At 49.7% G+C, this 27744-nt stretch overlaps 2 protein-coding genes across 4 annotated transcripts in view; both read right to left on the bottom strand.

The window, feature by feature from the left end:
- The window catches only part of LOC123878693, a 317944-nt gene extending 299704 nt beyond the window's left edge, over positions 1-18240 (bottom strand). Inside the window, exons 1-3 of one of the 3 annotated variants that reach the window (XM_045926008.1) lie at positions 18231-18240; positions 13973-14149; positions 13180-13901 (exon numbers count right to left, since the gene is read on the bottom strand). In XM_045926008.1, coding sequence (XP_045781964.1) covers positions 13447-13824 — 378 coding nt within the window. In that variant the 5' untranslated portion in view covers positions 13825-13901; positions 13973-14149; positions 18231-18240 and the 3' untranslated portion in view covers positions 13180-13446. Of the gene's footprint in view, positions 1-13179; positions 13902-13972; positions 14398-18230 lie in introns of those variants that run through there. The other 2 variants (XM_045926007.1, XM_045926009.1) reach the window with 2 other exon arrangements.
- LOC123878428 lies at positions 13898-19026 on the bottom strand. Its single transcript, XM_045925604.1, has 5 exons — positions 18386-19026; positions 16586-18344; positions 15079-15297; positions 14912-14980; positions 13898-14365 (listed from the first exon to the last, which is right to left on the bottom strand). The coding sequence occupies exons 1-5, from the start codon at positions 19024-19026 to the stop codon at positions 13898-13900; spliced, it is 3156 nt and encodes a 1051-aa protein (XP_045781560.1).
- Between the last annotated feature and the right edge of the window lie 8718 nt (positions 19027-27744).

The raw sequence follows: 27744 nt of genomic DNA, 5'->3' as shown, positions 1-27744 counted from the left end.
ATCATCTAGTTAGGTATAAATGGGTCTGTTTATTACCTTTCTACAGCTCAAATGCTGAATTGATTATGTGGACATTAACTCAAAGATAGCTTACATAGTGGAAACGGATATTAGATGCTTTTTTTTAACCCCCGACCCAAAAAGAGGGGTGTTATAAGTTTGACGTGTGTATCTGTCTGTAGCATCGTAGCTCCTAAACTAATGAATCAATTTTAATTTAGTTTTTTCGTTTGAAAGGTGGCTTGATCGAAGTGTTCTTAGCTATCATCCCAGAAAATCGGTTTAGACATTTGAAAGTTATCAGCTCTTTTCTAGTTACTGTAACCTTCACTTGTCGGGGGTGTTATAAATTTTTAATTTACACTTGTCTCCTGGTAATGTTAAAGATTCCTATGAGATTTTGAAAAAACTAAAATTTTCTCACAGAGTAATCAAAAATAAAATGTTTCTAGTTACCATTTGTTAATTCCAATGAAAATCTGATCTGGAATCGTCTAGCACCCTCGTCCACGAGTCCTGGAATATTCAGCAAATATACATATCTATGAGCAAATAGAATAACTAAAGGGGTGATAGCTTAGTGGATGTAATAAACTGAATGACCAACATGAAGACCATATTCCATAAGAAAAATATATTATGGATTAAGATTACCTACCATTATTATCAATGAGATGTAGCATTTAGGTTTTCTCTATACACACCAGGTTATCTATATTTAGGATTTCTCTGGGCACTCACACCAAGAAATGATTTTCAGATATTCCACAAAAAAAAAACCATAATGATTCAGGTAGGCTTAAAAAATCGGTTAATTAGGTAGACACGTATTATTAACGACTTAAATGATAAACTAAAAGTTGCTAGTTAAGTAGTTAGAAAGAAAAGAACAAAAACCTTTTTATTTAGATCACTTTTGTTGAGTTATTGCTTTGCGAGATTTTGGCGGTATTTATCGCTTTTTTAGAGGGCCGAGGGCGCGATATTTCAAATGTTTTGACATATACGCAATGAAAACGAGCTAATGGGAGCATCGTGGGCATAAAGCTACTAAATAAATAAAAGGATCATCATCTTTTTTTTCTCTCGTCTGGCTTTACAAAGTTAGATTACCCAATGTCAAGTTCGTAGTTATTTGTGACAAGTTAGTTAAACTATACAAGTATGGACCCCGTCTGTGCCGGCTTGGTGCCGGCGCTCGCCGACACACGCACGGCACCCCCCCCCCAGAGCGCTGTCCAGTCAGTTTTAACTTTTAACAAAAAAAACACTCAAAAAAGGCAGATCGCGCCCGCCAGCTAACACCAACACAGACGAAGTCCGGGTCCGGATCATCATCTTTACCATAGACTCAGAGTCCAAGCGTTGGTAACTTGGATGAAGGATTAGATACTATCTCTATGGTTGGTAAGCATAATCAAACACCCGTACGCTTGCTGTTTGCTGTTTGTCGCAAGTATGTGGACCCGCCAAGCTCTACGAGTTCAGGACAATAATGGTGGCTCTATACGCTTGTGATAAACAGCAATCGACAAGCATTGGCAAGCATGTGGACGGGTGCTTGCGTATGCTTGTCAAAGCTTTCAAGCGCTTGCGGATTAATCTGATTGGCAGGCAAGCCCTGGCAAGACTATGTGTAAAAAATACTCTGTGGATTTTGGCCATGCTTTATTGCAAGCATGTGGCACTGTAATAGAAATTTTAATTTTTTTTTGCGAAATCTTCTGTTTTTTTTTGTTTATAACAAATTCCATTATAGCTATTAGCTTTTTAGATTCAATATTCAATCAATCAATCTTCTCTTCAAAAAGAAAATCTTAGATGGGTCCACTCATCCATGGCCGACTTTGTGCCCTACAGACAATAAGTTGGAACATGTGTGTAGACCCTTAATCAGTGGTCATTGCTCTGTTTATTCTATTGAATTTGCTATGAAACAGTGCTGCCATTTTTTGGAATTTCACCTTAAAGTTGGGGTGAAACAGAATCAGCAAGGTAATTTTTATTAAATTAAATTATTTTTGTGTTTATAATAAATCTACTTGTAGGTATTCTTTGGTGTATTATTAACAAAATACTTACGTTTACAGATTCTCTTGAAATATTATACAACATTCGAAATTCATTGATTTCTGTCCGTGACGTCACTAGGTCGAGCGAGTGAGACGCGGCGACTGAGACGTAGCGGAGAGAGTGGGATGGCGCATATCCAATACGTGCATGTAAACAGTGTTATATCCGTAATAGTGTAGTTTGAGACCAAAGTGGACCTACCACGGAGTAATATTTTGGCATAGTATCACAGCCAGCATAGGTGTTTGATAAAACAGCAGTTTAGGAACAGAGGAGTACCTAATCACTTCACAAAACACACACGTCACGATCACATTTGATGCAAATCTTTTTAAACCCCTCGTTATTATACCAATGTTACCCGGTTCTACAGTAAAGCAGTGGCGACAGGATAGTTCAAAAATGTGTCAAACAATGGCAATCATTAATCAACGTTTCAATCAGGGAAATACTATATTATACAATAGTTTGACTGGTTTGACTCGGGGCGGCTGCTGAGAAGTCTATTGAAATTCATTAGTTAATCTAGGGTAATATGAGACCAAGAATAGGGTAAAATGAAATCAAGACCTGGCAACACTGGTCACTGACCAATCAAATTTTTCTTTTGCTGACGTCGCAATCCGAGCCGGTCATGGTTTACGAAGCTGCTAAGTGAAAATAACCAATTCTATCAAATTTGCAAAAGAAAATTCATCACCTTGGGTTAACGGGAAAAATGGAAATCTGTGTCGTCTATTCATTAATCGTTACCAATTGAATGCTGTCCAGGCAATTCGTGTGTCGTAAATTGAAAGAAAACGTTAACATTTCCAATATGGCGTCGCAGGTATAATTTTTCACATGTATTATTTCTTCGACAACTCTTGTTGTCTTAAATTTCTTACTAAGCTATTGATTGAAAAGTGTAATTTTCTCTACCAATTATGAATACTAAGCTATTGATTGCAAAGTGTTCTTTAACAATTGTGAATTCTGAATTCAACCCTGTTGGTTCGTAACGTGTTAATATTTTTGGTACCAATGTCAGATAATTCGCTTTTTGAAGTTGTGGGCTTCTCTGACCAGCAAATGGTTGGAGTCCTGGCAATGTCTTCTCTTGGATTGCGCCTTTTGCTTGGTACCAGACCAATACTTTTTGAGTTTCTTGTGGGCTTCTTCTCATATCAAAGTGTATTTGGAACTTTTAGTTTCTGAGATAACAAAACAAAAATCTTAGTTGAAATCATGCTTTTAACATGTAAAAGCATGATTTCGATTAACATTAAAAGTTTGATTTTAATTTTGAATAGGCTTTTAGTTTGTGTCATGATTTCAAATCGATAATCAGAATATAGTATGCTTCTTGCTGTTTTATTACAGTACCTACATCTTAAATTCAAGAGAGCTTGTAAAACTACTTACAATCTCTTTTGAACAAAATAATTGTCATTCCACAAATTAGGCTAAAAAAGAATGATTCCAATCTTCTACACAATATTAGGATGCAAAAGTAGACTGTTCCATGTCATTTCAGTGTCTGTTCAGTGAAAATTTTAAAAGAGCTTGTAAAACAACTTACAATCTCTTTTAAATAATAAGTCATCATTCCACTAGTTAAACTAACCCAAGATTAGAATGAAAAGCTGTTGTTGTCATTTCTTAATGACACAGTTTGGAAACTTTTCAGCTTGTTCAGAAGAATTATAATGTTACTTTTGGAAAATGGTGTTGTGTCTTGCCAGTATCAGTCTCTGTCAATTCTGCTTTCCTAAACCATTGGTAGTATATTTAAATTATTGTCATGGGAGATTTAAAAGGCACAAAAATAATTGTTGAGAGTTTCTAAGTTAACAAATATAACAAGTGACAACTGCCTATAAAAAAAATAGAAAGTTTTAAAAGAGGTTGTAAAACAACTTACAATCTCTTTTAAATAAATATAATATCACAAGTTAAACTATTTTAAGGCTAAACAAGATTTACTTCTATCTTCTACACAAGATTAGAATGAAAAGCGGTTGTCATTTCTTAATGACAAAGTTTGGAAGCTGTTCAGAAGAAGAAATATAACATTGCTCTTGGAAAATGGTGTTGAGTTTCTTGCCAGTATCAGGCTCGGTCAATTCTGCTTTCCTAAACCGTTGGTAGTATATTCAATTATTGTCAGGAGATTTAAAGGACACAAAAATAATAGTTTTTAAGTTAACAAATATTACGATTAGTGACTACTGCTTGTAAAAAAATATTTAAAAGAGCTTGTAAAATAACTTGCAATCTCTTTTAAATGAATAAAAAAGATTCCGACGAATTGAGAACCTCCTCTCTTTTTGGAAGTCAGTTAAAAAACACCATTCCACAAGAACTATCTTAAGGCTAAAAAGAAATATTTCTATCTTTTACACAAGATTAGAATGAAAAGCGGTTGTCATTTCTTAATGGCAAAGTTTGGCAAATATGCAACAAGTTTCTTGCCATTTCATTTTGGTATGCAAGATTTCCAGAACTGGAATTTGGTTTATTTAATTGTTTAAAAGTGCTTCATACAGACTATTTGAAATACTAAAAATCAAATATTATTCTATGTTCATGTTGCTTATGAATTAATAGATGTCGACAAAATAATAAACCAAGGCATAATGGGCGAAAATGGAAAGCGCACTATGGTGTGTAAAATGTTATTTTCTTGAAAACAAGGAAATTGGTGTGGAGGATTGATTCCCATAAGGTAAGGATATTTCATATGGTCTTAGTTTCAAACCTCATCCATTTGGGCTTGTAACAACATTCATCTAAATGGATGAGATTTGAACAAGCAAGCTTCATGCTTAGCTGCTAAAGGCACGTCTGGTTTCCATCTCTGCATTGTATTGCTATAAATAAACTAAAATAAATAAATAAATCAATATTCTTTTATTTGGGACTATAGTAGCTATACGCAAACACAGTACACAGGATCAATATGAATGAAATACTAATACTAATATAAATGAAACTTAAATTGTAAGTACCTAAATATTTACTTAAAACTTAACTTACTGAGCTTTTCTACTGTTATTTCTTTTCTTATAAAAAGATCTTCATAAGGTCTTAGTTTCAAACCTCATCTATTTGGGCTGTTGTATCAACATTTAACGATAATAATTTAATTATGGGAGAGATTTTAACAAGTACGCTTCATACTGAGCAGAAAAATTGAGTGTCTTGTTTTTTGTCCCTATCTGCAAGCCATAGATAAACTACTGATTGTCTTTTCTTTTAAAAAAACAAGGTTGTGATGGAATGATATCCAAAAGCTATGTCCACACTGTGCCTTGTCATCTTCAACTTTCATTGTCATCTTTCTATTCAACTTTCGTTTGACATTTGATTCGAATGCGTCACCGAACGCGACGCTACCGTACCTAACTAGTCATTTTGGTTCTGTCAGTGTTGAAAACATGAGTGACGAGAACATTTTCGTCGTTCCTCTTTATCGTTTCCATCCCATCCCATCTCCATCGTTTCTCTTTATTTTATTTGTGTAAAGCTTATTATTTTGATCCCAAAGTTGTGGAAAGCTTCTGTAATCTTCAATAAACTTCAAAGTTATATTTTTTTCTTCGTCCGCCATCTTGTTGTTGAACGCTTTGTGGCACAGAAATCCACCAGACGCGGGAAACGTGTTTCACAGCGCACGCTGTGCTTTCAACTGTCAATAACGCATGCGTCAAGAGCATGCGTCGCGTGCGCTGTTGCGACTGCGCTGTGACGCATGCCCTTGATGAACGAAAAAAGGCACAGTGTGGACATAGCTAAAAGGTTTTAGTTTCAAACCTCATCCATTTAGGCTTTGAACAACATTCATCAATGGATGAGATTTGAACAAGTAAGCTTCGTGCTTACCGGAGAAAGTCCTGTTTTGTCTTTCTCTCTGCATCATACTGCTGTAATTAAGCTACTGTTGTAAATTTTCTTGAAAAAAAAAATCCATAAAGTCTTTGTATCTAAACTGCATCTATTTGGGCTTGTAACAACATTCAACAATGGGTGAGATTTGAACAAGCTTCAAACTTGGAGAAGAGAGGAAGATTTAAACAAGCATGCTTCATACCTAGCGAAAAAAGGGGATGTCTTGTGTTTCGTCTCTCTCTGCATCGTACTGCTATAGATAAACTATATTTTCTTTAAAAAAAAGTTGCGATGTATTGATATCCATAAGGTCTTTAACATTCAACAGTGGGAGAGATTTGAATAAGCAAGCTTCATGCTTAGCGGAGAAAGGGGATGTCTTGTTTTTTTGTCTGTCTGCATCGGAGTCAGCCATAAATAATCTACTGATTAATCTTTTCTTAAAAAAAAAGGACGTCCATAAGGTTTTAGTTTTAAACCTCATCCATTTAGGCTTGCAACAACATTCATCAATGGATAAGATTTGAACAAGCAAGCTTGGCTTGAGAAAGTCTTGTTCTTGTTTTCTGCATCATACTGCGATTGATAAACTACTGTTATTTATTTTCTTGAAAAAAAAGAAGAAAATTGTGGCGGACCGATTTCCTAATGTCCTAGTTTCAAATTGATTTTTGATTTCTTATGTGCGTTTTGAGTTAGTCGGTTATTCGCGACAACCATCTCTCAAACTCAAGAACTGTTGTTTACAAATGGGAGTTTTTCAGAAGTACAGGACCAAACACACTCATTCCATTCATGACAGTCAATAGGTGTGCCAAAAATCGCCGCGAAGATCAGTGACGTCATCTTTTACTGCTTCGGCGGCCTTTCTTGGTCGTTTCCCCTCCATAAAAACATCTGATCTGGCTGGAGCTTAAACGTGTTGTTGAAGCTGGGTTGGCATCCTTGCTTGTCCTGATCATGGAAGTGACTCTTTGCCAAGCTATGTAATGCTTCATCCACGTCGTCTCTGTTCTGACCACGATGTTGAATTGAAGGTGATGAATCCCATACATCGATTCATTCACTAGGAATCACTAGGAAGGCGTCCCATAATAACCCAACCTAAGTTTGTGAGGCAGGCGTTTGGTATCTTTTTTTTCTCCTTCACGTACTGCCCTTGTGACAAAAGTGCCATTATCTGCACCCACCAAGATGCGCGGTTCGGCTCCATAGTAGCATACTTCACTTACTGTTAATTCCTTCAAGTGTGGATACTCCAGAACACTTACTGGAACTGCCTGGCTCTGCAGTTTAAACTCGGGAACCGTTCTTGCAGTTATACTTTCAAATCCGGGATGTTGGACGAATCGGCTACCACTTGGGTGCTGGCCCCTTCCCTTCATGAGTTCAGTGAGTCGGCCGAGTTGGTCGGCCAGGCGATGGCCGGTAGTGAAGAAGCCGGCGAAAGTGAGAGTTGGGCTCACGGCGAAGGACTCTTCGCCGGCGCCCACTGCCGGACTGTGCAGAGCTGTTGCAGCACGGGCGGCGAGAGTTGCCTGGCCCGACGCGATAATGGCCTCCAGGGTGTCCGACGACCGGACGAACACCCTGCGGCGGATGGGGCGCGGGCGCGTCGCGCGGCGCTGCGGAAGCGGCGGTGGCGGCATGAAGCACTTTCCGCGCGTTACCACCGGCTTCAAAAACGCATGCGCACAGCGCGAGTTGCGAACGCGGAGCGCTGTCGAGCGCTGGGGACACGAGAGAGGTACGGCGGCGGTCTTGCCTGGCGTGGCCCGAGCTGGAGACGTCGGCACGTCGACCCCGCCGGCCCGGCTCCCGGGGCTTGCCGCTTGTGGCAGACCGGGAAGCACGATCGTGTGGTTCCGAACCGCCTCCTGCTGGACGCAAGTGGTTCGGTCAGGCAAGTCGCGCGAGTAAGAGAACCGAACACTGATACGGGCTCCGAACGTAATAATAGTAGGATAAGTTTACAGGAAAATTTTTCTTAAATTATTCGGTCTATTGGCTACAAAGTTATATAATTATAATTCCGCTAAGTTTGCCTATCCAGTGTTATATTATTTATTAATAATTACTTCACAGTTTTTACACAACAAATGAAAATGTTGGAAAATTGTCTAGGTTTTTACAATTTTACCTTTTTAACTTATGATTATTTAAACATTTTAGAACTTATAGAAATCAGACTTATGTTATTTATCAAGGAATTCTCAGTTCCATCCCATGCATACTTCTTCCTAACATATACCTACACACTTGTTTTATTTAATTATAACACATTTTGAACTGATTATGCGCGCGGGCACAAGTTACTGGAAAAACCACGCGACTCCCTAGTCCGTGCGACTGTCTAGTGTCCGCCGAGCACTGACCAAATACATTAGAACCAAGCACCGTCCGCCCACGGACATCCGCGGCGCGGAGGAGCGGCGCGGAGCGATTACGACCGCGCGCGGATAGCTCTCCGCGACGCGGACAGCTCCGCGTCGCTCTGAACGCGCTGTTAAGGTTTCATACATTTTACCGTCCGTCGCGTACGTCCGCGTAGGTCATCCGCGTCGCACTGAAAAGGCCCTTTCTATTTCTAACTATTAACTCTATTTGGTCTATTTCGTCCTAGTTGGCGCGGCCGATCTCTGTCAATTTGCAGCCCCTGTTCAGCGATGTCCACTAAACGTCCTAGTTATCGCGTCCGATCTCTGTCAATTTGCAGCCCCTGTTCAGCGATGTCCACTAAACGTCCTAGTTATCGCGTCCGATCTCTGTCAATTTGCAGCCCCTGTTCAGCGATGTCCACTAAGCGTCCTAGTTATCGCGTCCGATCTCTGTCAATTTGCAGCCCCTGTTCAGCGATATCCACTAAGCGTCCCAGTTGACGGTGTACTCTGCTTCGCAGAGCAAAGTGGCCAGGACTTCTTCTGTCGGGTGTCTCTCGTGTAGGACGGTGTAGAGCGTAGTTTTCACGCAGCGAACTAGACGCTCCCACGCCCCCACCATGAAAGGCGCAGAGGGCGTGATGAAGCGCCAGACTATCCCTCGACGACTTGCTTCTTCTTGGAGCGCCTCACGGAGTTCCTTGTCTGCAGCGTGCATGTTCGAACCGTTGTCGCTGTGTATTTCGGTAGGACAACCACGGCGTGCGGCAAAACGGCGGAGTGCCATTACGGCGGAGTCTGCGTTGAGGCTGGCAGCGATCTCGAGATGAACCGCTCTGGTAGTGAGGCACGTAAATAGGGCCACGTAGCGCTTGTGATGTTGGCGACCCACGGTAACGGAGAGTGGTCCGAAATAATGCAGTCCAGTGAACGTGAATGGTTTCTTATGATGCGCGAGTCTTGTCATAGGATGATCACCAGTGGGCGGTATCGGAGGTTGTGCCTTACGGATGCGACACTGGAGGCAACGACCGACGATCTTCTTGGTAGTGGGTCGGAGCCGGACTACCCAATAATGTTGGCGCACCTCGTTGATTGTGGGTTCAGTTCAACTATGATGTAGACTGCGATGCGTCCAATCAATGTACAGCTGAGCGATGCGATGATCTCCATCCATTACCGGCGGTGACTTGATTTCCTCATTCACCTCAGTGACGGCTGCAATTCGACTTCGAAGAACTATGAGGCCGTCTCGATCTGGACGATATTCCACTGGCAACGTTTTCAGGCGACTGGGGTTGTTCCCTGGTTCTTTGTTGCGTAGAATCGGGATATCTTCTCCGAAAGAATCTTCCTGGCTGGCGCGGACGAGTAGGACTTCTGCTTGCTTTACGAACTCTGCGTCGAGAGGTTCGATAGATTTTAAAAATTTATTGCAAGCTTTTTGTGCATCTTCCGACAGACAGTTAGGTAACACTGACTTTAACTCCTGCGGATTTCCGGCGTAGGATACCTCTCAGAATATCTCTAAAATACGGACCTCTGTTAGAGACAGAGGTCTCTTGGCTGGTCCTTCACCCGTCGCGCGGGCATGCTGACGCAACGCGGAGTCGCGATTTCGCGCCTTATACTTAAGTTCGCTCCAGTACTGGAAAATATGATAAAATTGTATTTGTTAGTGTGTATTTTACGTTTTTAGTCAATTTCACTTAACAAATGCCTCACTGCTTACCGTTTTCCATGCTTTTGGCGACTAGGTGGCCCCATCCCCAAAGCTATTAAGACTTGCCGCCACATTGACCCAAAACTCCTCGATTCTTTGTGATGTCCCCTGGGTATGCCTTTTTGTCCGGCGGGCGGGCGTGCCAGGGTGCGATGCTCCTGATGTGCGGAGAAGTAGTCCTCTAGATGTTTCTCGACCATCTCGATGTGTGTGTGTCTCGCCATCTCCGCTCTACTCGTATCTGCGGCTCTGTTCCGGAGGTTACCATCCGCATAATAGAGTGGGTGGACTGGGTCGGGTGTTCAAGTGAAGCTCCGACACATTCTCTGCAGTGATGTACAGTTATCTTGAGCGGCTTGTATTCGTTTCTCCCAGTCTTCGGCGGCTTTTCGACCTAGCTCGCTCTTGACTCTATCGACTAGTCTATTGTACTGGGCCCTTAGCGTGGGGCATCGTGTTGACTGCCACGGACGTCTTACTCTGCGTTTCTCTTGAATGAGTAGCTGTGTTTCCCGGGGTAGTGGTGGCTTGATAGAGTTCGACACTCGACACAGTTCCACTGTCTACGTCTTGTTCGGCTAAGATAGCTTTCAATAGCGTAGCTTTCTGCTGTAGTCCGCGGGCGTTCCAGTACACGGTTCTCAGGGGATTAGCGAAGGTTGATGATATTGCTCTTCTCCCGTGCGTAAGGCTTGTAAGACGTCGGAGAGGACTTGAAAGGCCGCTTCAATGATGGCCAGTCGTCCTTCCGACGTCTGCGTCTTTTCCGGTTTATTGTGCGCTTGTGTTGGCGCGGCTGCGGCAGTCGCTTGAGGGGGTTTGGCGGCGGCGGGCTGCCGGTACATTTTTAATGCGCATATTTTAGTATGAAAAATACAGCTATATGAATCACTTGTCATATTGTATTGTATTTGTATTGACAGACAGACATACAGACAAATCAAGTGATCATATAAGGGTTCCGTTTTTCCTTTTGAGGTATGGAATATGTGACAATGCAATTTTTAAAAGAATATTGTGTGACGTAGTGGAATAATTTCTAATATAATAGTTGCTGGTAAAAGTGGGTGTGCACTTTTTATACTCTTTTCGAGTAGCAATGATGAAGTTTGTTAAGTAGCACCACGCCTCAGTATCTTCATTCGTGCGGTTTTTAGCACATATGTTGGCACGACGCCATCTATTTATGGGCTGGACATTTTCGACCTCATCACATCGGTACACTTTCAGGTCGATGAAGTGCGTTCCTGTCTTACCCTCGAAAGATTGTCTTGAATGGCCGTTAGCCAGTCTGCTTGTTAAATACGAGACTAAAGGCTGTATTTTTTACCCGCAGTTGTAGGTGAGGTATCTTCATTATCTGTGCCGAAAAGATCGTATGCAGTGATCATTTTTGAACGCGTCGGTGTGGGACTTGATGGTTTTTATAAACCCTATATCCACGCGAACGAAATCACGGGCATCAGCTACACTTAATATTATTACCTTACAAATATTTTTATTTTCAGCCTCACCTAAGAAGTAAAAGAAGATATAATAATGAAGATATGGGAAGACCTGAACTCTGGCGTGAGCTACACGCCTTCCTTACCCTTTTGCTGACGTAACAATAAAATTCTTAAACTTGTTTTAAACCAAGTTTTTGATTTACTTATATCCTGCACTAAGCTTTAATATGTTCAAAACGGCAACAGTTCAGACATTGTATGGTTGGAAGTCGGTAAGTTTCCACAGGAAGCGAAGTGTAGTAATCCCTAATAGAATAGATTCTATTAGGGATGGTTTGCCCTCTAAATGTCAACACAATGGATTGAGTTGGAATCCAGGTCACAACACCATCAGTTACTTCTTTACGATTAAGGCGACGAGCCTTGAGAATCTCTCCGCAGCCTGCGGGGAGTTCCAGCGATTCAGTGAACTCTTCTAGGTGCCAGTCAACGGGAACGCCTCTTACCAATCCCATACGAGTTATATTAAAGGACTCAATTTCACCTACAAACGGTCGTGTTGGAAGTGTTTCTTTTCTTGGCTGGTGCGGCACTACCACTGCACTCTTTAAACTGTCGTTTTTCCTCTCTCTAATCTCGCAAATGTTTCCATTTTTTTTTGTAAGTCATCTACTTAAAAAAAAAAAAAAAATATATCGGAAAACAAAAAGCTTACATAGCATTACATAGAAGATAATGGTTGGAAACACAATGCTATATCATTGCTTTCACTTTCAATTATATTTGTTTCTCAGAACGGTGGTGAATTCCTCCGTTTCTGATGAGGCTGGTGAAGTCTCGGAGTGAGGCTCCTTGGTAATAATCGGGAGAGGCTTAGGGTCTGAAGGCCCGGTTGGGGGTCTTGGAGTGAGGCTCCTTAACAAGGTTAGGGGTCGGCGGTTCTTCCTCCATAGCCATAGCCGGAGGAGGAGAAGCTGGGGGTTGACCGAAGCGCAAAGGCTTCCGCGTCGGGTCTACCTTGAATTTATTAAGGTAGTTGGGGTTGCATTTTATCAGGTCCGATATTAAAGCTGTCATGTCCAAGTCGTTGAAAATCGTTTGGGGTAACTCCAGGCCCTGATGGGGCCCGGGAGTGGGTTGGTCGGGGTTAATGGGGCCCATGGTGGGCCCGGTAGCTAGAATAGGTCTAGGAATAGGCGAACACACGGGTGGGTTGGCGGTCAATGCAGACCTCCACGCCCAGTGCGTAGGTCGTCTGCAGCTGAGGTACTGGCAGCACTTGGTGGATGACATTCCGACGGACCAAAACTGCTAATCCCCGGTAAGCAGTCCCGATCGGCGAGGCGTGGTCCTCCCGGTAGTTGTGGTATCCCGGAAAGTTCAACTGGTCTACTGGTCTGAGGTGAGTCTCGTTGATCAGGCCGATGTCCACTCGACGCTGAGACATCAGGTTCTTGAGGAGACGGGCTTTTTGTGACGAAAGCCCGTCGGCATTCCAGAATGCTACACGGAGCTCACTCAGGGCTACAGAGCTCCATGATGCAGGCAAGGATCAACCCTCCAACCCACCCATGGCCCCACCAACCTCTCGGTTATGAGGGCCGAATCGCGGGAGAGCCCCCCGGTACTTGCTCTGGGCGTGTTTCCCAGGGGCGCATTCTTCACTCTCTACAAATTATTTATCTCCTCTTTGTCCCTTTTGTCTTTCTCCCCTTTCTGGGGCAGACGAACACAATACACAGATCCCCGCGTGCCGCGCGGTCCGGATCCGTTCCTCTCCTTGCGCAGGTCCTTGATCACGGCTCCGAGCTGTTCCGCCTCTTGTGCCAGGCAGGCAAGGATCAACCCTCCAACCACCCATGGCCCCACCAACCTCTCGGTTATATGGGCCGAAACGCGGGAGGGCGCCCGTTCGGTACTTGTTTCCCGGGGCGCCTTCTTGACTCCCTACAAATTATTTCTCTGTCATCTCCTTGTCCCTATCGCGGTCACTCTCCCCTTTCTGGGGCAGACGGCACAACACAGCGGATTCCCGTCGCCGATCGTGGTGTCTCCTGTTTCCCACTTCCGCTATAGTACTCGCGCGTTCATCCTCCGTGCTGATGTCGCTCCCCTCCTCGATGCTGCTCCTCGAGTCCTCCTCATCGGCGCGCTCCCCCTGGACTTCCTCCCCTCCGCGTCTCCCTCTCTGACCTCGCCGGACTTCTGAGCAGCTCCGTCGCCTGTGCCACGCGTGTGCGAACTCCCGCAGTCCTCGAAAGTTCGCCTCCGAAGTGACCAGGTCCCGGTAGTACACCGGACCCGCCTCCGCATGCACCATCCCATCCAGCATCTTGCTCCGGAGATCCTCATACAAACGGCACTCCCACAGAACGTGGTGCGCGTCCTCGTCACTCTCGCCACATTCACAAGCTACTCGCACACAGCCGAAACCCATGTAGGCGCCACCGGAAGCATCCGTGGCCCGTGAGAATCTGCGAGGTTTCATAGTCCGGGGATACCCAAGTCGCCTCGAGCCTCCCCGTCACCGTTGGGAAAAATCGTCGAAGATGACTGCCTCTCTCATCGCTCGCCCAGCGTTGCTGCCACAAGTCAACCACAGCGGACCCAATCTCGCGCTTCCGACTGCTCAACTCCAGCCTGGTCGCGGACTGGCGCTCCAGATCTATCTTGCCAGCACGGATGACCTCCAGGTCCGCACGCAGGACGCCCGCTAAGACCGCCAGCGCAGAGGTACTGGTGGTACGGTATGCCTTAGTGAGGAGGATGAGTGGCCCCCTCTGCGCCTTGAGAAGCTGCGACCGCACGACGTGCAACGTCGCCCTCTCGGCCCAGCACGCCGCCGCATACGTGATCGTCGCAACAAAGGTGCCCTGGTATAAGATGCGTAGAGCCTTATATCGAATGCCCCAGATGCTTGTCGTTGAAATTTCTGTAGTTCTTGCTGGTCGTAAGAAGAGTTCTATTAGTCATCAATCATCATTAGAGAAGTGGCTATTAGTCATCAATCACGCCGCATCAGAACACCCTTTCTGCAGCTCGCTTGATGTCTACGGTTGGGGGGAGGGGGGAGGGGAGCGGGGACGGACGCACTTTCTTTTTTCTTTTGCAGTCCTATAACAAGATAAACACAATGTTATAAAGTACACAAACACTTAGATACTTTATTAGTGGGGTGAAAGAAACTATTTTCTAAGGATGAGATCTATAGAGCGCACTGTGACTTAGCTTAGACTTAAGACAGAGTTAAAACGAGACAGATCTATCACATAAATGTCTCGTTTTAACTCAATTTTGAGTCTGAGAAAAGTTAGAATTGATTTAAAAAGATTGCACTTCTAGTTAAAAACATGAAACTTGAGTGTAATTGTTAAACATCCCTTATAATTACAATACATTAATGCTTACAAGATAGCAACGTGCTCTTGAGCTGTCTTGAGCGCTTCACGTCGTAAGCCAATAGCTTCCCGACGTAAAGCGTTCGCCTCCTAAAACCAAACAAATACACAATACACTGTAGTTACACCATCAACAATTTATGGATATAAAGGCAGAATACATCTGCCCATTCTAAGGATTATCTTACTCTTAATAAGTTGTTGTTCTCTAATTGCGCCTCCAAGAACTTATCGTGAGGCAGCGATTTGCGAGCTCGTCTCCGTGGGGGCTGACCAGTTTGTGGTCCTGGCTCCACTGAAACCACCACACCCATGCCCGAGGTGCTGGGGCATGGTTCCGGTTCTTGTGCATGTTCTGCATGCAATTGGCTAAGAGCTCGCAGTGGGGTTGTGGTTTCCTGAGTGAACTAAAAGAAAGAGGAAAGTAAACACAGTTAAATACAATAGGTACACAGTGTAAATTCTAACTTTTAGTATTTAGCTATGCTATAACAAATTATGATTTCAAGTTGAAAAAATAAATGACTAGAAATAGATTTAGAGCCTACAATGTGCAAAGCTGTGGTAGTCTAGCGGTTAACAAGTCTGCCTCCTATTTGAGACTCATGAGCTTTTTAAGCAATATAAACTTCACTTTAACTGTGAAGGAAAACATCGTGAGGACACCTGCATGCCTGAGAGTTTTCCATGTTATCAAAGGTGTGTGAAGTCTGCCAATCCGCACTGGGCCAGCGTGGTGGAATATGGCCTAGAGTCTAGACCCTTCTCAATCTACTGAGAAGAGACTCGGTAGTGGGCCGACGATGGGGTTAATCATGATATATACAGGGTGTCCCAAGAAATAGTGTCAAGCGGTTGTCCAGAGGTAGAACAATACTAGGGCTACCTGAATCACCCCTATGTATGTTCCGCGGTTTTGCGTAGTTTTTGAGTTATGATTTTTTTTCTAATTTTTTGAGTAATCCCGTCTTGCAAGAGATTATTCGTCACAGAGGCCTCAATTATTGAGATATGTGCTTGATTTTTTTTTTATTAGCTAGGTGAATAGCTTGCCTTGCATATAAAAAAACAATTGTGGTTAGATCTGATACCGTTAAGTCGTAAAAAAAAGTTGAATCTCATAGTTAGTAAAAATTCAAAACCTACATAAGTTTTTCGAAGTTGATTAAAAAAAAAAGTCACTGATAAAATTCTGCCCAGACCTTTTTTAAAAACTTGCTTATTTTATCATCTAGTAACCCTGTAAATTTCAATGAGTTATCTTTATGGCTTCATACTTAAAATTTGACTCAAAGCGTAACTAACCAAAGATAACGTAGGTACGATCTGGGAACTAAGAAAGGGGTGAACCAAATTAAAGTAAATAATAATAATATTTATGTATTGTATTTACAAAAAGAATTCAAAATGTCTACCTTAGTGGTCAATACATAATCTACGTCTTTAAAAAGCTATCTTTTAATCTTAAAAATGCTACCCTGTTATTTTTTATGACGTCTTCGGCCTGTCTCAACTTCTCTCGTAATTCCATTACGTTTCTTAATTCTTTTAGATACACTATCCCTTTGTAGTAGCCCCAGACAAAAAAATCGATGGGATTTAAATCGGGTGAGCGTGGAGCCCATGCAATAGGCCCTCTCCGACCGATCCACTTATCACCAAATCTTCCATTCAAATGTTGCCTGACAAAGTTACATGGAGCCCCATAGCGTTATCGAAGGCTCCGGAGATGTCCAAGAATAGTGCCAGTACATACTTAAAATCAGATTCAGTAGCAGTTTTGAGCATAGTTTGCAGCGCCGTGACGGTCGACCTCCCCGGGGTGAATCCATGCTGGCAGTCAGAGATCTCGCCCGAGATCTGGGGGGCGCATTTCAATAAGACGCGTTCTAATATTTTACCAAGGATCGGAAGGAGCGTAATCGGTCGGTAGGCCTTCGGATCCGTGAGTGGTTTGCCGTTGGACTTGGGCATGACAACGAGTCGGCCCTCTTTCCATACGTCTGGAAACACACCCTCTTCCACACACTTAGCGAACACCGAGTGGAACTCCACCGATGCCGCTGACCACACTTCCTTCACCATCCGCGCAGTAATCCCGTCGAGACCCGGCGCGGTGTTCGGCAGTCGCCTGACTATCCCTAGCAAGTCCTCCGGGCCGGGAGGAGGCGCAGAACAGGTCGACGGGATGAGAGTCGCCGCGACCCGGACTTGTCCGTGGTAGGCAGAGTCCTTCGACAAATCGTCATCGGGACAGAGCGCTCCCAACAGGCTGTCCGCAGCCTGGTCGACACTCTCCGCATAACCCTCGAGATACTTCACGCCACTAAGAACGTTAGCAGGTGGGCGGAATCTGCCATTGGCGATCCGGTAAGCCTGGCCCCATGGGTCAGTATTACCGGTCTCCGCCTCACGGACGTTGTACTCGTTCTGCGTCTCCTCCATCAGCTTCCGGTATTTCCGGCGCTCCGCACGGAACTCGGCCCTCGCACTCTCCTCTCGCTCGCCTCCTTCGCTCCTTTTACTCTGCCACGCGCGGCGAAGGCGTGCAACCTTCTTGCGCATGGCGTCCAGCTTATCATTCCACCATTCGTAGCCGATGTCCTTGCGCCTTCGGGCAGTTCCCAGGCAATCGTACGCAGAGCGCACGATTGCATCAGTGAAGTCCCTAGCGAGCACAGACGCCGGCTTCCTCACATCCAGGTTCCCCATCCGTTCGCTGACGGTACTGCGAAAACGGGCCCAATCCACACCGGTCCCCCGAAACCTCGGCGGCTCCCCTCCTTCAGACTCGGCGCACCCAGTGGTCCAAGGCGTTCGGCCGCCACCAACGGTGAAAGTGATGAGCCGGTGGTCACTGGAGCTGACTCCATCATGGACAATCCAGTTCGAGACGGCAGCACTCCTTGTCCCCAGCGTGATGTCGATGTTAGATTCCCCGTTGGGGCCAGAGAAGGTACTCGGCTGGCCCTCCTGGTTGTGGAGGACAAGATCTCTGCCAGTAATGAAGTCTTCCACGTGCTGCCGTCGGCGCTCCGCTACAGCCCCGCGTCCGGTGTAGTGCCGGGGCTCGCTGTGCCACATGGGTGAATGGGCATTGCAGTCTGCTCCAATGACCACCTTTTTTCCCCGAAGACTCTCGTGGACTCGTTCCAGCTGCAAGAGGTGCGGCTCGACGTCCTCGGAGTACTGGAAGTAGGCGGACACGAGATAAAGGTCCTCCCCCCTCCCAGCGCTCACGCAGACGGTCGCACAGTGCGCCGTGGAAAGATGGTGAAGCGCCACCACCCGCAGGTCTTGTCGGACGATGTACACCGCCGCCTTCGGTGAGGCGCCAAACTCCAAGAAGACTGGCCCCTCCTGCTGCGCCTGCGAGTAGTGTTCTTGCAAAAGAACACAATCGAGACGCAGCTCCTTGGCCAGCGCGGGCAGCTCCCTGGTGGCCAGCGCCGACCTGCCGAGGTTTAACTGTCCAATTCGTAGGGGTCTACTGGCCATAGTTCGTGTTGGAGACGGAGCGTGCCTCTGCGTACTGGCGGGCTGGGCAGGCGGCGGCAGCGGTGGTGTGGGTCATGGCGTCCGTCCGCCTTGTTAAAACGCTTGCACGTGGCGCAGCACTCCACAGCAGCGGAACAGTCCTCCCGTCGATGACCAGATGCGCCGCACCTCCCGCAGAACACCTCCGAGGCTCTGCAGTATTTCTCCGGGTGCCCGTACATGTGGCATTTCCTGCAGCAGGTTACAGACAGGAAGTCCACCACTTCAATCACCTGCCAGCCGATGTAAACCTTCTCTTTCGCCAGCAGGGCCTCACGCAGCGCGGGGGAGCATTCCAGGACTACGGTGGTGGTTCCCCTCCCCCTTTTCTTGAAGGCCAGCTTGCTCTGGCTGCGCAGGCGTTCCAGGGTCCACTCCGATCCTGTAAAGTTTTGATCCTGCAGGGCTAGGTAGATCTGATCCATGTCTCCTTCGCCGTCCACGTGTCGCAGGCTTACGAGTGGAGCCCTCCGTTTGGGCTCCGTGACGCGGAGGGTTGCAGGTGCGGCACTCCTCAGTCTTTCCGCTGATTCCTTTGATGTGGTCTGGACCACGACTCCGGCGTTGCCCACCTTCCGCACGCGATCTACCTGCACCATAATTTCTGCTGGCTTGATTGTTTTCTTCAGTTCCGCCTTCGTGTCCTCAGCCGATTTGAAAGCGGCGGCGTGCTCAGGTGCAGGGTAAAATGCGAGTACAGGGCCCTGCGCTGCCGGAATCCAGATCCAGAGGGGGGAGCGGGCTCAGCCGATCGTGGCTGCGACGTTCTTGCACGTAGGACTTCCTGCTCCAGTTTTGCAGCTCGCAGATTGGCTTCGCTGAGTTCGATTTCCGACTCGCTGAGTCTCAGCGTGAGGGCTGCAACCACTGCCAAGATGTCCCGGCAACCCGGTGACCTGGTGCAGGGTGCCGATGACTTTGGTAAGTCTGGAGTCCAAGTGGCCGGGGGCCGGCTGAGGTGCCGGGCGCGGCGCGCCCTTCCGCTTCGCCTTCGTCTCCCTCGCGGGAGCGGCGACCACGGTGGGCTTAGACTGGGCGGCAGGCGGCGCGGGTGCAGCCGCCGTCGGGCGCTTGGTGGGAGGCTGTGGCGCGGCGGGAGCCGCGGTGCGGCCGCCGTCGGGCGCTTGGCAGAGGGCTGTGGCGCGGCCGCCGTCGGGCGCTTGGCAGAGGGCTGTGGCGCGGCCGGCGCCGTGTCTTGGCGCGGCTGCGCGCGCTTGCCACGTCTGCGGCGGCGCTTGCGGCCCGGTTGCTGCTGTGGCTGGTTGGCGGCAGCCATGAGCGAGCCGGGTGCGTCGGCCTCGGTTGTCGAGGCAGCGGCGGCGGCGCGCGCCGGTGCGGTGCGCGCGACGGTGCCCGCCCTACGGTTCCGCAGCTCCTTGCGGGACACGGGGCAGTTGGCGTTGTTTGCCGTGTGCGCGTCGCCACAGTTGGCGCACGTCGGTGGCTCCTCCCGGGGGCGTGGGCAGTCTCTGGCTGCGTGGTTCCCCGCACAGGCCACGCAGACTAGGGGTCGGTGGCACCTGTGGCATTGGGCGGGCCCCTTCCTGCCACGCCAGGCCTCAATGGTGATGCCGGGCATACAGAGGAGCTCATGCACCTCGTATATGCCCGGTGTAATATCGGGTGTCCGCTGCAGCTGCGCGAACATGAGGCATCCAGGTCTGCCTGGACGCGCGGGGATCGTCCTTACGTGCTCGGGGACGTATCCGAGTTCGCGCAGCTCTGCCTCGACGAGCTCCGGCTCTGTGTTTGCCGGCAGGCCGCGAATTGCTACCTTGAGGCTCCTCTCGGCCGGTAGCGAGTAGCAGAACCAGGAGATTCCGCTAGCGCTCTCCAGCTGCGTGAGGTAGCGCTGGATGAGGCGGAACTCCTGGTCCGACTTCGGGATGAATCGGACGTCCTTGCCAAATGGGCGTCCGTTGGGAGCGTGGCCGAGGAGCTTCTTCAGCTCGCGGAAGTGGGTGGGCCAACCCTCCAACCACCCATGGCCCCACCAACCTCTCGGTTATATGGGCCGAATCGCGGGAGAGCCTCCCGGTACTTGCTCTGGGCGTGTTTCCCAGGGGCGCATTCTGGGCTCCCTACAAATTATTTATCTCCTCCTTGTCCCTTTTGTCATTCTCCCCTTTCTGGGGCAGACGAACACTATACACAGAATCCCCGCGTGCCACGCGGTCCGGATCCGTTCCTCTCCTTGCGCAATTCCTTGATCACGGCTCCGAGCTGTTCCGCCTCTTGTGCCAGTGGTGCGCGAACTCCCGTAGCTTCCCGAAGTTTTCCGCCGTTGCAACGAGGTCCTGGTAGTAGACCGCACCCTCCTCCTCACGAACGATCCCGTCCAGCAGGGCGCGCCGGAGGTCCTCGTATACCGTACACTCCCACAAGACATGGTGAAGGTCCTCCTCCGCCAGTCCACACAGACATACACCACTATCAACAAGACACATATCATGCAGGCGCTTGTTGAAGCACCCATGGCCTGTCAGGATCTGCGAGGTCTCATAGTCCGGTGCGACCCAGGTTGACCTGAGCCGACCGGCCACGTCCGGGAAGAACCGACGCAGCTCACTCCCTTTCGTCTCATCCGTCCAGCGTGCTTGCCACTCCGCTACAATGGCCGACCCGATTTCACGCTTACGCCTGCCCATTTCCGCTTTGGCCACGGTCCTACGCGCCTCATCTACCCGGGCAGCACAGATCACCTCCAGATCCGCCGGCAACACCCCCGCCAGAACGGCAAGGGCGGCGGCACTGTTTGATCGATACGCCTTGGTCAGAAGGATCAAAGCGGGTCTCTGGGACCGGATCAACGACGTCCGCACGACATAGAGTGGGTGGGCCAGTCCGGCAGCACCTCCACGATCAGCGGAGGGTAGCGGGCGGCCTTCGGCTTCGGCGCTTTGCTGGGGTCGACGGTGGCGGCGACGGCGGGCGCGGGCACGGGAGCGCGTGCCGGAGCGGCGCCCGACGGAGCAGTCTTTGGCTTCTTAGCGGCGGACGCGGCAGCAGCGTATGAGGTGCCGGGCTCACTCGCCGGCGCGGTCTCCATTGGTTCGGGAGACAGGGCCGGCATGTTTGGTGGTGTGAAGGCCGGTATCTTCTCCCCTCTCCTTTGCGGCGGAGAGGGAAAACGGCCCACAGCGATGTTGTGCTGTGGGGCCGGGAAACGCGGCGCGCGCGGCGACGGAGTAAGTGTCGCCGGCGCGGAAGACTGGAGCGCTGCGCGCGGCGCGGCGGTCGGTGTAGCCGCGGGCGCGGGTTCGGCGCGCAGGTCCGTGCTGACGCAGGGCGCGGCCGCGCTCGGGTCAGCGCGCGAGTCGGCGCGGAGCGCGGGTCAGCGCGGGGAACGGAGGGCGGCGCGGCCGCGCGCGTGTCGGCGCGAGGTGCCACGGCGCGGGAATCTGCGCGGGCGTGCGCGGGTCAGTGGCACGCGGGTCGGCCGAGCTAGCCGGCCAGGCGATGGCCGGCAGCGATGGAGCCGGCGAAAGTGCGAGTGGGCTCGCGGCGAAGGACTCTTCGCCGGCGCCCACTGCCGGGCTGTGCAGGGCTGCTGCAGCGCGGGCGGCGAGAGTTGCCTGGCCCGACGCGATGATGGCCTCTAGGGTGTCCGATGATTGGACGAACACCCTGCGGCGGATGGGGCGCGGGCGCGTCGCGCGGCGTTGCGGAAGCGGCGGTGGCGGCATGAAGCACTTACGCGCGCGTTACCACCGGCTTCAAACGCATGCGCACAGCGCGAGTCGCGGACGCGGAGCGCTGTCGAGCGCTGGGGACACGAGAAAGTACGGCGGCGGTCATGCCTGGCGTGGCCCGAGCTGGAGACGTCGGCACGTCGACCCCGCCGGCCCGGCTCCCGGGGCTTGCCGCTTGTGGCAGACCGGGAAACCAGACCGGGAAGCACGATCATGTGGTTCCGAACCGCCTCCTGCTGGACGCAAGTGGTTCGGTTCGGTTCACACCCAAACACACACTCAAACACACACTTTGGCACTTGTTTCACAAAAATCGGTGCACTTTTACCTGTTTTTGATTTTTCCCGAACGGAACGGCACAGAAACGCAGCGTTTTCGGTCGTATCGTGTGTGGTTCTCCCTACCTGAGCAGGGAGATGGGTACCTATAACGGTCGCAGACTCGGAGTGCGCGGGCTCCGGCACTTTTTGGAATCGCACCAAATAGTGCCAGGGCCAATGCCCTGATCAGTCACCCCGGGACCCGTCAGGGTCCGCGTGGAAGACTCCGAGTATGAAGTGACTACATCCTGAGCATATGCTGGCTGTCGAGGTTGTCTTCGACCGTCCCTTCTACGGCCATACTCGTCTAAGGCGAGAATGTCAAGACGTGCATTATTGCACATGTTGTGTGAATATTGTGATGCATGCGTTGTATTGACAACGCATGCATTAAAGATTTTACCCGCTTTAATCGGGTCGTAATGCAATGTCCTGTGAGCCAAAAAACACCGCCACCTAGCCTTTAAAACCCCAATACAACGCTCAACCGTATTGCGAGTGCTGGTGTGAAAGTCTGTATAGTCCGATTCCGGGAAATCCTGGAGCTGTCCGCAAAATTGGAGTCGGAGGTGTAATTGGCTAGGTTTTTTGCATAATTTTTTATCCTATTATGGGCACGGTTATGGTATTTGAAGGTTTGTGTCCTCGTAAGTCGTAATAAAAGGCCCAGAAGCGTGGAGCTCCGGCGATGGTACGGAGCGCTAGCGACTGCCGCGCTCGGTCCGTTTCGCTCAGTAACGCGTACCAAGCTGGGGCCGCGTAAGTGAGTCGCGTGCGGACGTACGTCTTGTAGACGCACAGCCTCGTACGGAGATGCAGGTGGGACGCCAGCACGGGGCGCAAAAGAGCCCGTGTGGCGCGCGTCTGCGCGACCACGTTCTTTACGTGGGATCGCATCTTGAGTCCCCTATCGATGGTCACCCCCAGATATTTAGCCGAGGGCGCCCAATCGATGGTCTCTCCTAAAAGCGATACCCGTGGCGGCGGGGCAGTCCGCCCGAAGGATACCGCCTGAGTCTTGGATATAGGATGGGAACTGGCGTGGTTTTCGCATGGCTGCAGCGTCGAGTCTGGACTCTCGAAGCGCGGTGGACATAGTCGCGCTGAGGTCCTCGGCGAGTCGGTCGACGTCTGCAGGGCTCTCCACTCTGAAGGACGGCGAATGTTCGGCAATGTGTTCGGCGAAGATTCGCCAGTCCTGGCGATGCTTTGGCGGAGGGAGAAGAGAAGGCATCGGCGTTGTCTTCAGCGTTCAAGAGGACTGGTTGGTGGTTGGAAATGAGGTGGTCATCCAATACATCTGTAGCGGTTGCCACATTCGCAAGAAGATGTCGCTTCTATACTCAATCAATCAACAACGCTCGATACTAACGTCGGCGTGGCGGACAAGCCACAGGTGACATGTCAATGACGTCAGGCGTACATGCTGTGGCGTACGGGTAGTGCGTCGGGACCTCTGGCCCCAGCACAGACGTACCCGTGGCGGTCTGCATCGTCCAGGAGGCGTCTGCCGTCCGGACACACGTGGTTGGAGTTCCACGCCGTGTGTATCGCGTTGAAGTCCCCGGCGATAATCGTTGGCAGTGGCGAGTCCAGCAAGGTGTGGACGTCAGTCACCGCGAGGCGATTTGTCGGCGACTTGTAGAAGGCGAACACACGGGTGGGGGTTGGCGGTCAATGCAGACCTCCACGCCCAGTGCGTAGGTCGTCTGCAGCTGAGGTACTGGCAGCATTTGGTGGATGACATTCCGACGGACCAAAACTGCTAATCCCCGGTAAGCAGTCCCGATCGGCGAGGTGTGGTCCTCCCGGTAGACGTGGTATCCCGAAAAGTTTAACCTGTCTTCTGGTCTGAGGTGAGTCTCGTTGATCAGGCCGATGTCCTTTCGACGCTGAGATATCAGGTTCTTGAATAGACGGGCTTTTTGAGACGAAAGCCCGTCGGCATTCCAGAATGCCACACGGAGCTCACTCAGAGCTGCAGAGCTCCATGATGCAAGCAAGGATCAGCGGGGCTGGATCCCGCTGCTCCTGGATTGCCAACAGAACCTGGTGTAGGGTGCCGATGACTTTGGTGAGTCTAGAGTCCAATGGGCCGGGGGCCGCCAGAGGTGCCGGGCGCGGCGCGCCCTTCCGCTTCGCCTTCGTCTCTCTCGCGGGAGCGGCGACCACGGTGGGCTTGGTGGCTTGGACTGGGCGGCGGGCGGCGCGGGTGCAGCCGCCGTCGGGCGCTTGGTAGGAGGCTGTGGCGCGGCGGGAGCCGCGAGTGCGGCCGCCGTCGGGCGCTTGGCAGAGGGCTGTGGCGCGGCCGGCGCCGTGTCTTGGCGCGGCTGCGTGCGCTTGCCACGTCTGCGGCGGCGCTTGCGGCCCGGTTGCTGCTGTGGCTGGTTGGCGGCAGCCATGAGCGAGCCGGGCCTCAGTTGCCGAGGCGGCGGCGGCGGCGCGCGCCGGTGCGGTGTGCGCGACGGTGCCCGCCCTACGGTTCTGCAGCTCCTTGCGGAACACGGGGCAGTTGGCGTTATTCACCGTGTGCGCGTCGCCACAGTTAGCGCACGTCGGCGGCTCCTCCCGGGGGCGTGGGCAGTCTCTGGCTGCGTGGTTCCCCGCACAGGCCACGCAGACTAGGGGTCGGTGACAGTTCACCGAACTGTGCCGCCACTGCTGGCACCTGTGGCATTGGGCGGGCCCCTTCCTGCCACGCCAGGCCTCGATGGTGATGCTGGGCATACAGAGGAGCTCATGCACCTCGTATATGCCCGGTGTAATGTCTGGTGTTCGCTGCAGCTGCGCGAACATGAGGCATCCAGGCCTGCCTGGACGCGCGGGAATCTTCCTCACGTGCTCGGGGACGTATCCGAGTTCGCGCAGCTCTGCCTCGACGAGCTCCGGCTCTGTGTTTGCCGGGAGGCCGCGGATTGCTACCTTGAGGCTCCTCTCGGCCGGCAGCGAATAGCAGAACCAGGAGATTCCGCTAGCGCTCTCCAGCTGCGTAAGGTAATGCTGGATGAGGCGGAACTCCTGGTCCGACTTAGGGATGAAACGGACGCCCTTGCCAAATGGGCGTCCGTTGGGAGCGTGGCCGAGGAGCTTCTTCAGCTCCCTGAAGTGGGTGGGCCTGTCCGGCAGCACCTCGACAATTAGTGGAGGGTAGCGGGCGGCCTTCGGCTTCGGGGCCTTGCTGTGGTCAGCGGTAGCAGCGGCGGGCGCGGGCGCAGGGGCGCGCGCTGGAGCGGCGCCCGAAGAGGCCGTCTTCGGCTTCTTTGCGGTGGACGCGGCAGCCCCGTACGAGGTGCCGGGCTCACTCGCCAGCGCGGTCTCCATGGGTTCGAGAGACAGGGCCGGCATGTGTGGTGGAGTGAGGGCCGCGGTTTTCCCTCTCCTCAAAAAAAAAAAATACAATCAAATTACTATCATACGAAAAAGTCGATATTTTCATAGACCGTATTATTCAGAATCACTACTTTCGTGTTCACTAGTCATTTCATCCCCATCGCGTTCTTCGTCGGAGCTATTATCATCCGGTCTTCTTGGTACTAAAATGGCCAATGATTCCTTGGAAAAAGGTCTGCTTTTCTTGTTTCGCTTGACTCGGTTGCAGCTGATAAGTGGATCGGATGTTAACAACAATCTATTTAAAATATCTCTGTTACAGTCTACTCTAGAGAATTTTCTGGCAAAGTCGACGCGATATTTCCTAAAATGTTTGTTGCGTGCTTCAGCGGCCTCCTCTGATAGCTGTCCGATTGGTAGAATAGCTTCTGATATAACTTGAGCGCCATGCATCAATATTTTGTGAACCGTAGGTGACATGGGATGCCAACCATACAGTTCAACGTACAGCTGGGCCGTTTCTTGTGCATATATGTCTTTGACCCACAGATAGTTTATTACGATTAACAAAGGCGTCGGCAAAAGCTAGTTAATAACATGCTGAGAATTTATAGCATATGCATATAACATGTTTAGTGCAGTGCAAGTAGGTATTCATTACTTACCGAACGCCATTCTGTAGCGGTTTTTGTTGGGCAGTCTGCCGCAACAGAATTTAGTATTTGGGCGCACTCCGCCCAACGCCGCTTAGCTAGGCTGCGCCCTTCACTGGTCCGGTTGCAGTGACCAAGCGCTAGCTCTGGCTGGCTCTCTAAATAATCAAGGAGCGCCGTAATCTGCTCCACTAACACCATTTTCGCAATTATTTTAATAAAGTTCACGATTTGAATAATAACGAGCAAGTCTCCTCAAAATTCAAATTCCAAAGCACTATCAAATGGCAATAAAGAAGTAAAAAAAAATACTTACGGGTTTTATTCATTTCATCTGCAACTTTCTGCCATGCGTTCCTTTTCATATGTTGATCCATGTAGTAACCAGAGGACACGTTGTATATACACTCACGCGAACGAACCAGATTAATCAGTTTCTCTTCATCCATTTTTCCGTACCGTACGGTATTTTACGTGAAAATAATATTACAATATCGTGTACGCACGTGCTAAGTCTTGCCTCGCTCAGTCAGTGGCAGACACAAAAAAACGCGGGCGCGCCAGTGCGTCTTCTCCCTCCCTTGCCCCCGCGCATCGACTGGACTGCGCCCCGGTAACCGAAATGATCGCTGCATAAGTTTCAATCTTATTTGAACTAGCTTAGCAATCATAATTCTTCGACAAAAAGTGACCCATACGTCTCGCGGGATGCGACGGCGCACCGCGGCAACGCGTGGAATGAAACGGCATGACATGAGCCGAGCCGTGCCGATGACGTCATGCCGGAGCATCCCGCGGCGCGTCGCGTCATTTCGCGGCACTGTGGTATCGAAATAAAGTAACGTGAATTCTAAACTCGTTGAAATAAGATTCAAAATAACTTGATTAGTAATAAAATCCCTTGCCATGCCGGCAGTGGGCGCCTGCCCTAATTCTCCGTCTACGGGTGGCGACTTCGGCTTTCATTTCGGCGAGTTCTTCGGACCACCACGGCATAGCAAGTATTTCCTTTTTCTTTTTATTTGGTATTGTCTGTTTACAGGTATCCGTGATAGATTTTTGGTATAACTCAACTATTTTATCTATTTGCTCGCCATTTTGAATTTGTTGTAGGTTTTGAACAGTTAAACTATTTTCTTGCATAATTTGAGTCAGCTTCTCATGAAACTGGCTCCAATTTGCTTTTTTGGTGTTGAATAGTCTCGTCGTTCTTTGTATGTATGTCCCCGTCGATTTTTCCAGGTTAATACCGAAAACTATACCGTTGTGGTCAGAACATGTCAAGCCTACATCCACCCGCCACCCCCAGTCCCAGCATATAC

The sequence above is a fragment of the Maniola jurtina genome, chromosome 26, assembly GCF_905333055.1.
Source record: "Maniola jurtina chromosome 26, ilManJurt1.1, whole genome shotgun sequence".
Lineage (NCBI taxonomy): Eukaryota > Metazoa > Arthropoda > Insecta > Lepidoptera > Nymphalidae > Maniola > Maniola jurtina.
Note: the sequence above shows the minus strand (reverse complement) of the source record. Positions and strands in the feature narration are given on the sequence as shown.